Raw genomic sequence first — 12777 nt, forward strand, 5'->3', positions numbered from 1 at the left:
CCGCCCCCCCCGCCCCCCCCCCCCCCCCCCCGCCCGGCCCCCCCCCCCCCCCCCCCCCCCCCCCCCCCCCCCCCCCCCCCCCCCCCCCCCCCCGGAATGCCAAGTGTGGTTAATTTAATTCAGTTACGACCGCCGCAGAGGAGTTCGGGTCGTATATAGCACTATCCCAACAATACGAATCTATTTCTATGGACGAGGAGAAAGCTCTGAATAATGGATTCCTCTGATGAAGAAGAGTTTTTTTCGTTATAGCTGATCTCAGTGGTCAGATTTGTTAGCCACATGAACATGTCTTAGGTTAGGTACGGCAATAGAGATGCTTCATTGTAACCAAAATTCGCTTGCTTCGCTGCGGTGCAACTTTATATTTTTGACATATAAACTATAGCTCAATCTATTATTTCGGCCAACGTGAAGTTTTGATATTTATTGTATGGACTATCCACTCGTAAAAAAAAAAAAAAAAAAAAAAAAAAAGCACTCCTAAACCCTAGGGATTCTGACGTGCACTAACATACAAGTCCAAAGTATTAGTATATTCTAGGCCGTCTCCGACACCGTGGAACCAATCATTCTAGACTGGAACCAGAATAGAGGATTATAGTCTTATGGAGTTCAGTGGTACAGGTCGTTAATGAATTCGTAATAGGGATAATTTGGAGTGGACATGGGTTGACCATCATGAAACAAAGAGGTTGTCGTCCTCAAATGGTGCTGTCGCTAAAATAATACATAGTACACCATCCAAATACCACCTAATTGTCACCAATAGGAGCATTACTTGTACCAAATGGATTTGGCATAGGTTTACTTACACAACCCAAAGAAAACTAACTTCTTCTCTCACGTCCCGCGGTGGGATCAAGTCCAGGATATCGGTGTTACTGGTTGAGTATTTCCCCGCAAATCTGATTATACCCAACCAAAGACAACTCGCATCATGCTGTTCGCTGAGGGAACACATCACACGCGGCATCTATGATTACCATACTATAGGTACCTAGTATGTATACATGGTTGGGAGTGTGTTGTTATGCGTTCTCGAAGTGTTCCAACGCCTTAAGAGATACACCCCAGTCAACTCGACTATTTTATCGCATCAAAATCCGTGACATGGGCTGCCGGTCGATACGTCGGCGAGAGCTACCCTCCCGCAGAATTATCCCAGGCACGGTAGAAGATCTACTGCTACCAAGAATGTACATAGCATGAAAGCCTATAACTAAGATATATGCCTGTTACAGATGCAAACGTACTACCGGGCAATATAGAGCACCTACAAGGCATACCAAACGGGTTGCTGTTGTTGACCTGATTATGTGCATGTGGCGTTACAATTCGGCCGGGAGCAAGATCGCTCGTGCTCGGCCCATCCAGAATCAAGATGATTAACTGAAATGTGAATTTATTTTTTCTCTCTTTTGTTTCTCGATCCCCAAGTTCCTCGTGGCCAACGGGTGGTTCCCCCTTGTAGTGAAGTGATAGCCCGCACTCCCGGACCATTTTACTTCCTTCGTCTCAATTCCCCATGGGCTATGGCGCCACAGGGGGGAGACTAGCCAAGGGAATGGTATGGGGGGCAATGGGGTAAGGAAGAGACCCGCAATCCACTCACACATGCGAGTACCTCGCCATGAGGAAAAGGACCCCATTTCTAGATCTCGCGTCTAGAAAAAGTGAGATGGCTACGGGCTAGGTACAATTCGTCCAAGTGAGCTCCTCTACCGGTCCGGTCGCCCGTCCTCAGCAAGATGGGTCCCTGGTCCTTCCATAGGGAGACCATATATAGTAGTTACCTAAGTCTTATATTATATCTGATCCTCCTTCCCTTCGAGCTTTCCTTCGAGTATCTCGCTGGAAGACCCTCGCGTCTCTAATAGCCCTTCCAACTCAAAGAGACCAAGCTTTTGTAGTAAACCTCGACCTCACCGGAGGACCAAGTTAGAGTCTCTCCTTTTAGGTCGTGCCACCCTCGACATACCTAATCGCCAGTCGAGCTCGCGAAAGAAAGAAAAGTTCGCGATCGAAAAACCGCCACAATGGCAATCGCCGCCATCACGCAGAAGGCGCCCCGTAAGGAGGAGATTGCCCACGCGCAGGAGGAAGCCCCGGCCTTCGAGAAGGTAGACTGGAAAAGAGACCCCGGTTTAAGGAAGCTATACTTCTACTGCTTCATACTCTGCGTCGCTTCGGCGACTACTGGTTACGATGGGTATGGCTCACACGCATGCACAACAGGGCAAACCCGCTGCGTTGGGTACGGATGAGGTAACATGCTAACGAATGTACACTTGTAGCTCCTTCTTCAACTCGGTGCAAGTATTCGAGACGTGGAAGGCGTTCTTCAACAACCCCCAGGGATCACAGCTCGGGCTCCTCGCTGCGTTATATCAGATCGGCAGCTTGGCCTCGATTCCCATGGTGTAAGTCTAGGCACCTTCCCACTCTCTCGCACGGGCCGCGACGGCACGAAAGTTAGGCGTTCTGACAGTTTTTTACAGCCCCATCTTAGCCGATAACTTTGGCCGAAAAGTACCCATCGCCGTCGGTTGCATTATTATGATTGCCGGTGCTCTCGTGCAAGGAACTGCACAGGGAATCAACGCCTTCATGGGTGGTCGTACCATGATGGGATTCGGAAACAGTTTGGCTCAGATCGCCTCTCCTATGTTACTGACCGAGATTGCCCACCCGCAGCATCGTGGCCGTCTCACGGCCGTCTACAACTGTCTATGGAACGTCGGCGCCATCAGTACGTCTCGTCCCGTCCCGCCTTTCCAAGCCCCACGTATGGTGGTGGAAGAGCTACCTAGGTACCTTGTACTAACACTTTTGCAGTCGTCTCGTGGCTTTCTTTCGGAACGAACTACATCCAGAACGACTGGTCGTGGCGTATCCCCGCCATCCTCCAGGCCCTGCCTTCCGTCATCCAGATCGTGTTTATCTGGTGGATCCCGGAATCGCCGCGATACCTCATCGCCAAGGACAAGTCAGACCAGGCCCTCGAGATCCTCGCGCGGTACCACGCCAACGGCAACGCCCAGCACCCGACCGTCCAGTTCGAGTACCGCGAGATCAGGGAGACCATCAGGCTGGAGATGGAGAGCCAGGCGAACAGCAGCTACCTCGACTTCTTCCGGACGAAAGGCAACCGTTACCGCTTGGTCGTCCTCCTGTCGCTGGGTCTTTTCTCCCAGTGGTCCGGTAACGCTATCATTTCTAACTTCGCCAGCACCCTCTACGATCAGGCTGGTGTGACGGATTCTAACTCCAAGTTCGGCGTAAGTCCTCTTTCTAATTTTAACTAAGCTAACTACCTAAACTACCTAGGTAGTTGTAACTGCCTAGTTGAAGAAAGACGTTTCTGACCTAAAAATTCCCTATAGCTTTCCGGAGGCCAAATGATCCTAGCCCTTATCGTCTCGGTGACCATGGCCACGCTTGTGGACCGATGGGGTCGGCGACCGATGTTCCTGGTCTCGACGGGCGGCATGTTCGGGGTGTTCATATTCTGGACGCTGTGCGCGGGATTATACGGGGAGCGGGGGTCGCCGGGGGCGAACTACGCGATGATCTTCTTCATCTGGCTGTTCAGCTTCTTCTACTCGTGCGCGTGGTCGGGGCTGCTGGTGGGCTACGCGATCGAGCTGCTGCCGTACAAGCTGCGGGCCAAGGGGCTGATGGTGCTCAACATCATGATCCAGGCGGCGCTGTGCCTCAACGTGTACGCGAACCCGGTCGCGTTCGAGGCCTTCGGCCTCAAGCACTCCTGGAAGCTCTACCTCATCTACACCTGCTGGATCTTCTGCGAGCTCGCCTTCGTCTACTTCATGTACGTCGAGACCAAGGGCCCCACGCTCGAGGAGCTCGCCAAGGTCATCGACGGCGACGAGGCCGCCGTCGCGCGCCTGAACCTGGACCAGGTCGAGAAGGAGGTGGCGATCGAGACGCACGACGTGCCTGAAAAGGTGTAAAACTTTTCTAAGGGAGCGTGCTTGCGTGCGCGATTTTTTTAATTTATGATATTTAACTGCTAATAGTGCGGTTCATGAGGTTTATAGTGACGACGACTTAATTTCATTTAATGGGGTGGGTGGTGTTTGCTGCGGCTTCTGCGCTTCTTGCATGCTCGATACCCTCCCTCACTTATAGCGAATTTGCATGCCGTCATGGCGGAATGATTCGGAGGCCAAATGGGAGATTTATATATGCAACGTATGACTTTACGGTGTCTTCATCCGGCGGTGCATTATATAAAAATAATAGGTAGCAAAAAAAAAAAAATGAAATAATGCTATCACCGAGTGTTGTGCTCTCAGCTCAAGTCTACCTAGCATTTAATTGAATACCTTGCTTGTATTATCTTACTAGGTAGGGAGGATACAGATTCTTTCAAACTAGGGTAATTCATGACTGTCACATTCGTGTTGCCTTTTACTCTGTTGCCCATCTTTACATGAGAATTGTCATGCGAAGAGAAGAAATTAAGAAGAGGTTAATTTTTTTTTTTTTCTCTATGGTGTTGAAACTCAGAAGCAACGGAGAAGCATCCACAAAATTTGGACCATGTCGCTAAATAATTTTTACACTCGCTCAGCTACAGAAACTACGGAAATAAGAATCATAGACTTTAACTTTATCGCTGAAATTTCATAAGTTATACCTAGGTAAACCCCTATGAGGTACCTAGCTTGTCACTTAGACAGCATCTATTTTCAACACATTCCATGTCCTAATTCTTGAACAAGCCTACCTCACTCTATTCAGCACGGCGTCCAGACAACGATTCGAGTCACATCTAAAACCATGGAATCTTTTTCGCTTGCCGCACAGCACGCAGGTGGCATCAACCACATACACACGATCCGCCTTGATCCGAGTACTGCAGCGGCGGTACGCGAGCTACGCATCATAGTAACGGTCGTTGTCGCTGGCTGGGTCGCTATTCAGGGGATAAGGGCTTATTCGCGGACTCGATGAGGCGTCTTTCCATTCGTCTTTTGCTTCGCTCAGAGATACCCCATGAACTACTGTATTCAATTATGAGCCAGCATCAAAGACAGAAGATAAGGTGATATCCAAAGAGTCCTCCCATAGTGGATCTGTTTTCTCTTATACCGCGTCGGGAAACATATAATACAGGGATCCTGTTTTACCACCATTGCTAAGGGGCTTCAACTACTATATAATGGATTCATAGAAGAACAGTTTTGGTATGATAATATTAGATTACCTACTTCTCCTCGGGGAAATTCTCTCAGCATTCAAAGTATTTTGCGTCTCGATCATGTTTCTCGCAAAACCTCAATCGGCGAATATATTCATCCAAAGAAACATGATTATGAAACAATGGGGGCAGTGTTAGATCTATATTTGCCGCAATTTGAATTAATTGAATTGATGATGTCCGAGACTTTTACATCAACGAATCACGATTAACAAGCAGAGCTCTTTTCAGTCTACCTATATCCTACGCAACCGCTGAAGATGCGTCTGTCTGGCTTGCAAAGGGATGTGCTATCACTCTACCGTCAATGCCTCCGTGCAAGCCGTAAGAAACCGGTGGTTCGTGCAGCTGCACTCAATCTTTGTGCTGCCATTACATTACATAGTATAACTGACGAATGATCATAGGCTGCGCGTCCACACTTTGAATCCTTCATCAGGTATACCGAGGATCTTATACCAATGCTTTATTACTTTGTGTATGCTATAACTACCTAAGGCTAACCTATAGTTTAGATCGGAATTCGAGAAGAGCGTCAATGTTGATAAGAGAGATTTTTCTGTCATTGAGTTTCTCTTACGCAGAGGACATCGCCAATTAGAAATGTACTCGGCACCTGGAATAAAAGATATCAGATGAGGTTGACTATATATATCCTACTAATTTCTTCTATACATACTATTTTGTGATTCTGGTTTACCCGGACTTAATCGACAAATTACCACGCAACTGCGCCCGTCTTAATCTCTGTCACTACTCGAATACAGTAATAATATCTCGAACGGGAAGCCACATCTTTATTTTTACTCAAGGATACGGTCTCTGCCAACTTCCTACCAGGTAGGTACTTTAATCTATCAGGGGCCATTGAGGTAGCAAGGGCGACTGCTCAAGCTTATAAGGCATTCTCAAACGATGAGGCCAGGAAAGACCCTAAAACTTCTTTTCTAAAGCCAAGTCTACTTTGAATATGTGAACAATTAATACACCTTTTTTCATAACATACATATCTTCGAGATTTTGGGGGCCCATCTTGGAATATCGACGATGGCTAAACTCAGTTTGCCTTAGAAGGGGAGTCCCAATCGCCGACCGAAAATCACACACCCGACAGCAATCCCAAATGAGCAGCTCCCCCAAAGAGCTACTGAAGCATTATTTCGTGCCCCATTACTAGAGCCTTTTGTCGGAGAGCGACCACGACAACGCAGGATTAGTCGGAAGAAATATGGCGTCCGAGTTAGCAGGCGTCTTTCCTCACGAGGAGGAACTGGAGAGTCCGCGAGTAGCGGCAAACAGTATTCACTAATGCAAGTCTCCGAGTTCAACGAAGACCACCCATATTGGGGTACACTAAGGCACTCGCAAATACCTAATCTAAAAAATCAGGCAACCACCTCCGTTGAAGATAAGAAGCTCTGCGGGGATCGTGCCCCGTCGCAACCCGTTGGCTACAAAAATTCTTCAACCAGAAAAACTGAACATACCAACCCGATACACGGAGGTCTGAGGCAGAAAGGCATGAGCACCGTAGTGCATAATCGAGGAAAAATCCGAGAGAAGAGATTTGGTCTTGCAGACCCCCTCGTCTGGGATGCAATTAACAGATCACTAGGCCAACAACGACAGTTATCAACTCTAGTCATACCAGAAGATGCGGCAGTAGAGCATTATCAGTCATCAGAAATTCCGTCCCGGACATCAAGCCAGCGCAAGGCCTTAAATCGCTTCACAAGACAGCTTGAGAAATACGCGGACGCCACTGGGGCAGCTGGCAAGGTTCCAGTCATGACACCCACCGAGTCTGACTCGAAGTTATCCTATCATACCGTTCAACCGCTCCTACCATATCAGAAAGAATTTCAAGCAGCTGGTCTTGCTGTAACGTCGGCAGAGCAGAGTCGAAGGCCTCGGATTAAGGATAGAGACGGCTTAAAGCCCATAAGCAGCTCGGTTAAGTACGTTCATGCCCCAGTACAGACGGATGGCGGATTTGATAGACAAGATGAAGCCCTAAGCGAGCGGTCAGCTTCGAGCTCTGGGTCATACGTAGAGTTTACTCCAGCTGGGAATCCAATCGAGCCATTACCAGTTCCAAAGTCCAAGACGAAGAAATCGATATCTAAAGACAAGGGAAGCATTTTACCATGGTTAAGGAAGAAGTCACCTTCTAGAGAGAACCGCACCGCTCAAGCTAAGCCACAATATAAACCTCAGTCTGTCAACGACACTCAAGTTAGAAATCAGGCAAGGAGTAGAGACCACCAGCATACACCACACGATCGTTCTTCTCTCAGTCCCAGAACTCGACCGTCTGGACTCCGCCGTAAGGCTAGTTCAAGGCCAGCCGCTCCTTCTGCAAACATCACCACACGTCATGAGTCGCCAGGCAGGAATATATCATGGATAGATGTCGAGCAGGGTGACCAGAGACTGCATTCGGGGCCAGCAGCTCCGCGAGCCAGTCCAGAACGTGAGATAAGACAGCCAATAACGCATACCGGTCTACGCAAGCGAGATATTGCCATGGCTCGTTTACCTCTCCCTGCAACCATTAAGGAGGAAAGGGAGAGCTCCCCAATTCGTTCCCCAACTCGCACAGATCAATCAAAGATTCAAATATATCCTCGTCTCGAAAAAGATGTGCCAATTCCTTCCGCCGAAATTAGCCAACGTAAACGTACTATTTCGCCACAAACGACACCATCCACCCTTCCTTCGCTACCATCAGCAGCGCGTTACGCTGTCAGTCGAGCTTCTTCTTTGGAACGAGCGCTAGATGAAGTTTCTCAGCACCTTGAAAAGTTGGAACAGGAAGCCAATGAGTCGAATAAATTATGCGATCACCCTCCAACCTTGGTAGATAGGACGAATCAAAAATCGTGCTCACCCTACCACACCGACAACCGGGCTTCCGGGGTGACTCCCACACGTCGGCCTCGGAAGAACGAAAAAGTCATCTTTGTAAACCGAAGGATGCCGCCGGTTAAATCGCCGATGCGAAAGAAGTCGTCTCAATCTCCACCCAAGCCGACTCGTGAGGCCCCTCCGCTACCACCGCCAAAGCACTCAACGACGAAATCTTCAACGCAAAAAAAGCTACCCAAGGTACCCCAGACGGAGGACATTCTAAAGGATCTGGACGTATTCTTCGACTACGACGATGCAGATATCAACGACAGGGATGTGATCAGGGGTCTCCAGGTGGCCATACACGCGGCAGCGGATAACATGTACGATGCGATGATTCGCGAGAGAACAGGGCTAAGGATTCGACGATTTCTAGCAGATCTGAGGGCAGTAGGCGAGATGCAAGATGAGGACCCGGTTGGCCAATGCGCTAAAGAGCGACTCACGAGGTCTACAAGGCTTCTAGACACGCAGGGGGAGAAGAGTATACATCAGGGTGATTCGTAGATTTGGGTTCTTTTTTTTAATTTCTGGCTTAGGGAAATCATAGCATCGTTGGATGTTTAAGCCCTACGGATCAGAAGAGGTCGGTCTTTAGTAGTATGCGCGAAGAAAGTACCTGTTATGATAGAGGTAGGCAATGCTACTTAATACAGATGATGATTGACTTGATTATTTTTTCGGTGTTGGAGAGAACACATAACGAGTACCTAATGTAATCCAACTTATATATAAACCTGATACGTGTGTTTATTACATCGTGTATAGCTGAACACGGCGCTGCACAGTAAAGGGGAGAAGAGTGGCGGTTATATCCATGAGATGAACCAATGACAACTTCGCATTCGCCACAATTCCCCTCCATCGGTCAGATAGCCTAGACCTAAAGTACATTAATAGGCAGAAAGAATACCTTAAAATTGCATCCTTATTTCATATAATATGAAGTATTATCAATCTATTCTAATGTACTCCCCATCCCACACTACGTCTACGCTTACGAATCAGTGAAAGGAGTCAGGATTCAGAATCAACCCTCAAGGTCTCGACAAACGAAGAGCCGCGTCGAGCAATCTTCTTATTACCATTGGAAACCCTTCCTAAAGGGCACGACTTGGAGCAAAATTTAATATCGAGATCTACACCCAAGATGTCGACGGTAATAACCTCGGGGGCTTCCTGCCAACCGACGGGATGTGCTCAGAAGCACAGGGCTTGTGATGAATGCCGTACGTCCAGGCGAGGATTCACCTACACCTATATTCTACCTTACCTTATCTGCGTCGCGGGTCCAGATTGGACTTACAATTGCTACAGGCACGCGTAAGCTAGCTTGCACCAAAGAGCCCGACGGCTGCTCGCGTTGCAAGCGCGAAGGCATCGCCTGCCACTACTCTCCCCAGAAGCAGATGGGCCGGCCGCGAAAACGCCCACGAGACGAAGCCTCCGACGAAGCCGCCGACGACGCTACTACTACCACTACCACTACTACTACGAACGACGTCCCCGCGAACAAAACAGTCATGATCCAGACCCCGCCAGATACCCAAGACCCCGGCATGTCTCTCATAAACTTCTTGACGGCGGGAGATTGCCACATCAATCTCGACGCGCCCATAGATCCCCCGGCCCAGGACAAGGGCTTCTCGTGGTCCTTCGGGTACGCTGGCGATAGCCTTGGGGACGTCGGCTTCGACCCCGAGCCCCATACCGAATCGCCCTTCTCGATAAATATCGATCCTTCTCTATTGCAGCCGGCATCAGATCTTCCGAGCTTAGATCCGCCGCCAAATTTAACATTCAGTTCGACCACGACGCCCGAAAGCACAGAGAGCTCGCGCTACTTCATCAGTACGCCCACGCCACCGGCGACAGTAGAAGCAGCAACAGTAACAACCACCACCACCACCACCAAATCGAAGACATGCGCGCACACGGCAGCTCTGTACCTCGCTTTAGAATCGATGCAAAACCCCCCAGACGACGTCGAGAACGCGATCCGACACGCGCGCAAGGCGACGCGGACGGCGTACGACGCGGTGCACTGCCCCGTGTGCTCGTTCCGGATCGACCCGGGGGACTTCGAGTGCGGGCTGGAGATGATGCGGGTGTTCCAGAACCTGATGCTGGTGGCGGCGCTGATCCCGAGCATCGTGCAGGCGTACCAGCGGATCCTGGCGCTGGTGGACGTGGAGGCGCGGCGGGCGATGGCCGAGCAGCGGCGCCTCGTGTTCCGGCTGCGCGGGCTGGGCGGGATTCTCTGGGGCGCGGGCAGGCCGGGCCTGGACCGGGAAGACGAGTGCGCGTTCGACGACCGCGACATGGAGCCGGCGCTGTGGCGGCTCGCGGTGCGCGCGCTGCTGCGGGCCGACATCTACGGGCTCTCGGACATGGAGGCCGTCGAGGCGGACGCCCCGCTGCACATCGGGCTCAAGGACATCGTGCTGCAGATGGAGCAGAAGTGCAGGCAGCGGCACGCGGTGATGGACGCGCTCCTGGCCACGGGCCGCTGGCAGCCGCCTTGCTTGATGTTGCTGAGGAAGCCGGACGAGACGCCGACTTGTCAGACTGTTGTTAAGATCGCGAAGTCGGCGATCGACGCGTTGGTTATTGCGTGAGGAGGAGGCGGGGATGGTTACGGCTACGACATCACGGTTACGGTTACGGTATATATATATCCCCGATAGTAGCGAATTTGGCCTGAATACGAAACGACTTGGTTAGGTTAGGTAAATAAGGCTTAGTTAGGATTACCCGACCTAATTGAGCTTGCTCTACTCAAGAAATATGGGTTACGACAGGTTCGTCTTGCCTCGCTGCTATCTACCGGAATACGGCAAGACTGATCCAGCTCCAGGCCGACAGGATAGTCCGTCTTTTTGGGAGGATGGGAGTATACGGCGGGTGGGCTCTAGGATTACGGACTTTCCATACTCGCATCTCCTCTCTGGGATCTGGTATCTTAGGTACCTAGAAAAAAAGGACTGCATTGCAAAGCCGAAGGTTAATCAGGTTCAGGACCTTTGGGTGGATTTACTGACGAGTATCTACCCGTTACTCGCTAGTGGCCCCCTTTCCGATCACATTATACCGAGTGTATTCCCTCCCTCCGTGACGACATGGCTCCTACCGGTGGTAGTGTAAAAGACAAGCGTCGCAGGTGGGAAAGAATTACACGAAGATATATACTTGTAAATCTAGAAGCGATCATGTCACAGAATTCTCAGATCAGATCGGGGCAGCTATGGAGTTGCAGTAAGGGATATGGCTAGGTGCCTAAGGTATAGCTATATATATCGAGGTTATATAAATGATTGGAGCAGCTAGCTGAATACTACCTAACCTACTAATCACAAATCAAATCACTTCTCTATTATTACATTTTCTAAATATTCTTGCCGTACCTTGCCGTATGCTCAGTCAGTCGGGGCTAATACTCAACCTATGTACAATCGTGGTATAAAAGAACGGTGCTTAAGGGATGAATACGGGCTGGTTGGGTAACTGAGCTTCTTTATCCATCAAGGGGAGATGGCTTATATACTCCCTTTGACAAATTCGCTCGGGTCAGTTTATGGGAAACGTGCGTCTTCATCTCGGGTTTTAAAGCCGCGTCCCCTTTTGAATAAATCGAACCCGCCACAGAACCATCGGATAACATTGTTTGATTATATCGTGCGATGTTAAGCATAATAATCCTTTATAAAAATTTTGGAAGACGGGTTAAAGGGGTTCCCGTACGAATGTCTACCTAGGTACGGTACTGTTTTTGGAAAGAGAAAAAAAAAAGGGTAGTTATATCAGCCTTATTTCGTATCTTCTATTCCCCATTTATCTAATATCCAATCAAAGCTATACGAGACTGACCGGTTAGATCTACCCAAGTCGGTGGATCTCATCTTGGTATGTGTAACCATTAGGTATTCCATCGTTATACATATTACGTCGGGATTTAGGTACATGGGTACAAAATCCTTTTATTTTTTATTTTTGGAATCATGCGGCTAAGCGCAAGACCCGTTAAAGCCGTCCCGTACCTAAGCCTGTAAGTGAAGGGTGCAGGCGGTACCTAAGTCAGCTAAGGTGCTTGCACTGCCAGGTCCATGTCAGCCTCCAGTCAGCTTAAGTGCAATGGATTATTTAAGGTTAAAAGTTATTCGCGATCACGATGCACGTATAGATGTATATATATGTACCAGGGATCTATGTAAATGTACCCGAGTATGTATGTTGGATGTACTTGAGCGGAGCTGAATGATGGACAGGTACATGGATTCCACTAAATTCCACCGTTTTTTTAAGGTGCACACCAAGGGCAATGTACAGGTCATATACATGCCATACATGCCACCTTAGGTAATGGTCAATGCGCTAACCATGCCATACCTAATGGCTCACCCCCCACCCCCCGAAGCTAGAGTCAAAAGTCGAAGAAATTTAGCCAATCTGGCTTGTCGGAACTTCGACCTTGCATCATTGTCAATTGAGGACACGGTTGTCTAGCACACATTAAAACCTCACAGGGAGAGACGGTAAAATAATATACTCGAGAACGAAGTTCAAAGTCGGAATTGTCTTCGTCTTCTTTTTTTTCTTCTTATTCAATTGTTCAATACTCTCTATTTTTTATTATTTGAGTC

At 49.1% G+C, this 12777-nt stretch overlaps 3 protein-coding genes across 3 annotated transcripts; all 3 read left to right on the forward strand.

The window, feature by feature from the left end:
• Nucleotides 1-2039: 2039 nt before the first annotated feature.
• Nucleotides 2040-4498, forward strand: F4812DRAFT_465545 (general substrate transporter; the record flags this gene model as incomplete). The annotated part of the gene is made up of 5 exons (XM_047938448.1): nt 2040-2212; nt 2298-2423; nt 2502-2752; nt 2839-3281; nt 3387-4498. 5 exons carry the CDS (start codon nt 2040-2042, stop codon nt 3972-3974), a joined length of 1581 nt encoding a protein of 526 aa, XP_047789224.1. The 3' UTR covers nt 3975-4498.
• Nucleotides 4499-4806: 308 nt separating this feature from the next.
• Nucleotides 4807-8644, forward strand: F4812DRAFT_460468 (uncharacterized protein; the record flags this gene model as incomplete). The annotated part of the gene is made up of 2 exons (XM_047937695.1): nt 4807-4893; nt 6299-8644. 2 exons carry the CDS (start codon nt 4807-4809, stop codon nt 8642-8644), a joined length of 2433 nt encoding a protein of 810 aa, XP_047789225.1.
• A 643-nt stretch (nt 8645-9287) lies between these two features.
• F4812DRAFT_460469 (uncharacterized protein) lies at nt 9288-10755 on the forward strand (the record flags this gene model as incomplete). The annotated part of the gene is made up of 2 exons (XM_047937696.1): nt 9288-9366; nt 9455-10755. 2 exons carry the CDS (start codon nt 9288-9290, stop codon nt 10753-10755), a joined length of 1380 nt encoding a protein of 459 aa, XP_047789226.1.
• Between the last annotated feature and the right edge of the window lie 2022 nt (nt 10756-12777).

Source organism: Daldinia caldariorum (genome assembly GCF_022478825.1).
Source record: "Daldinia caldariorum strain CBS 122874 unplaced genomic scaffold F4812scaffold_11, whole genome shotgun sequence".
NCBI lineage: Eukaryota > Fungi > Ascomycota > Sordariomycetes > Xylariales > Hypoxylaceae > Daldinia > Daldinia caldariorum.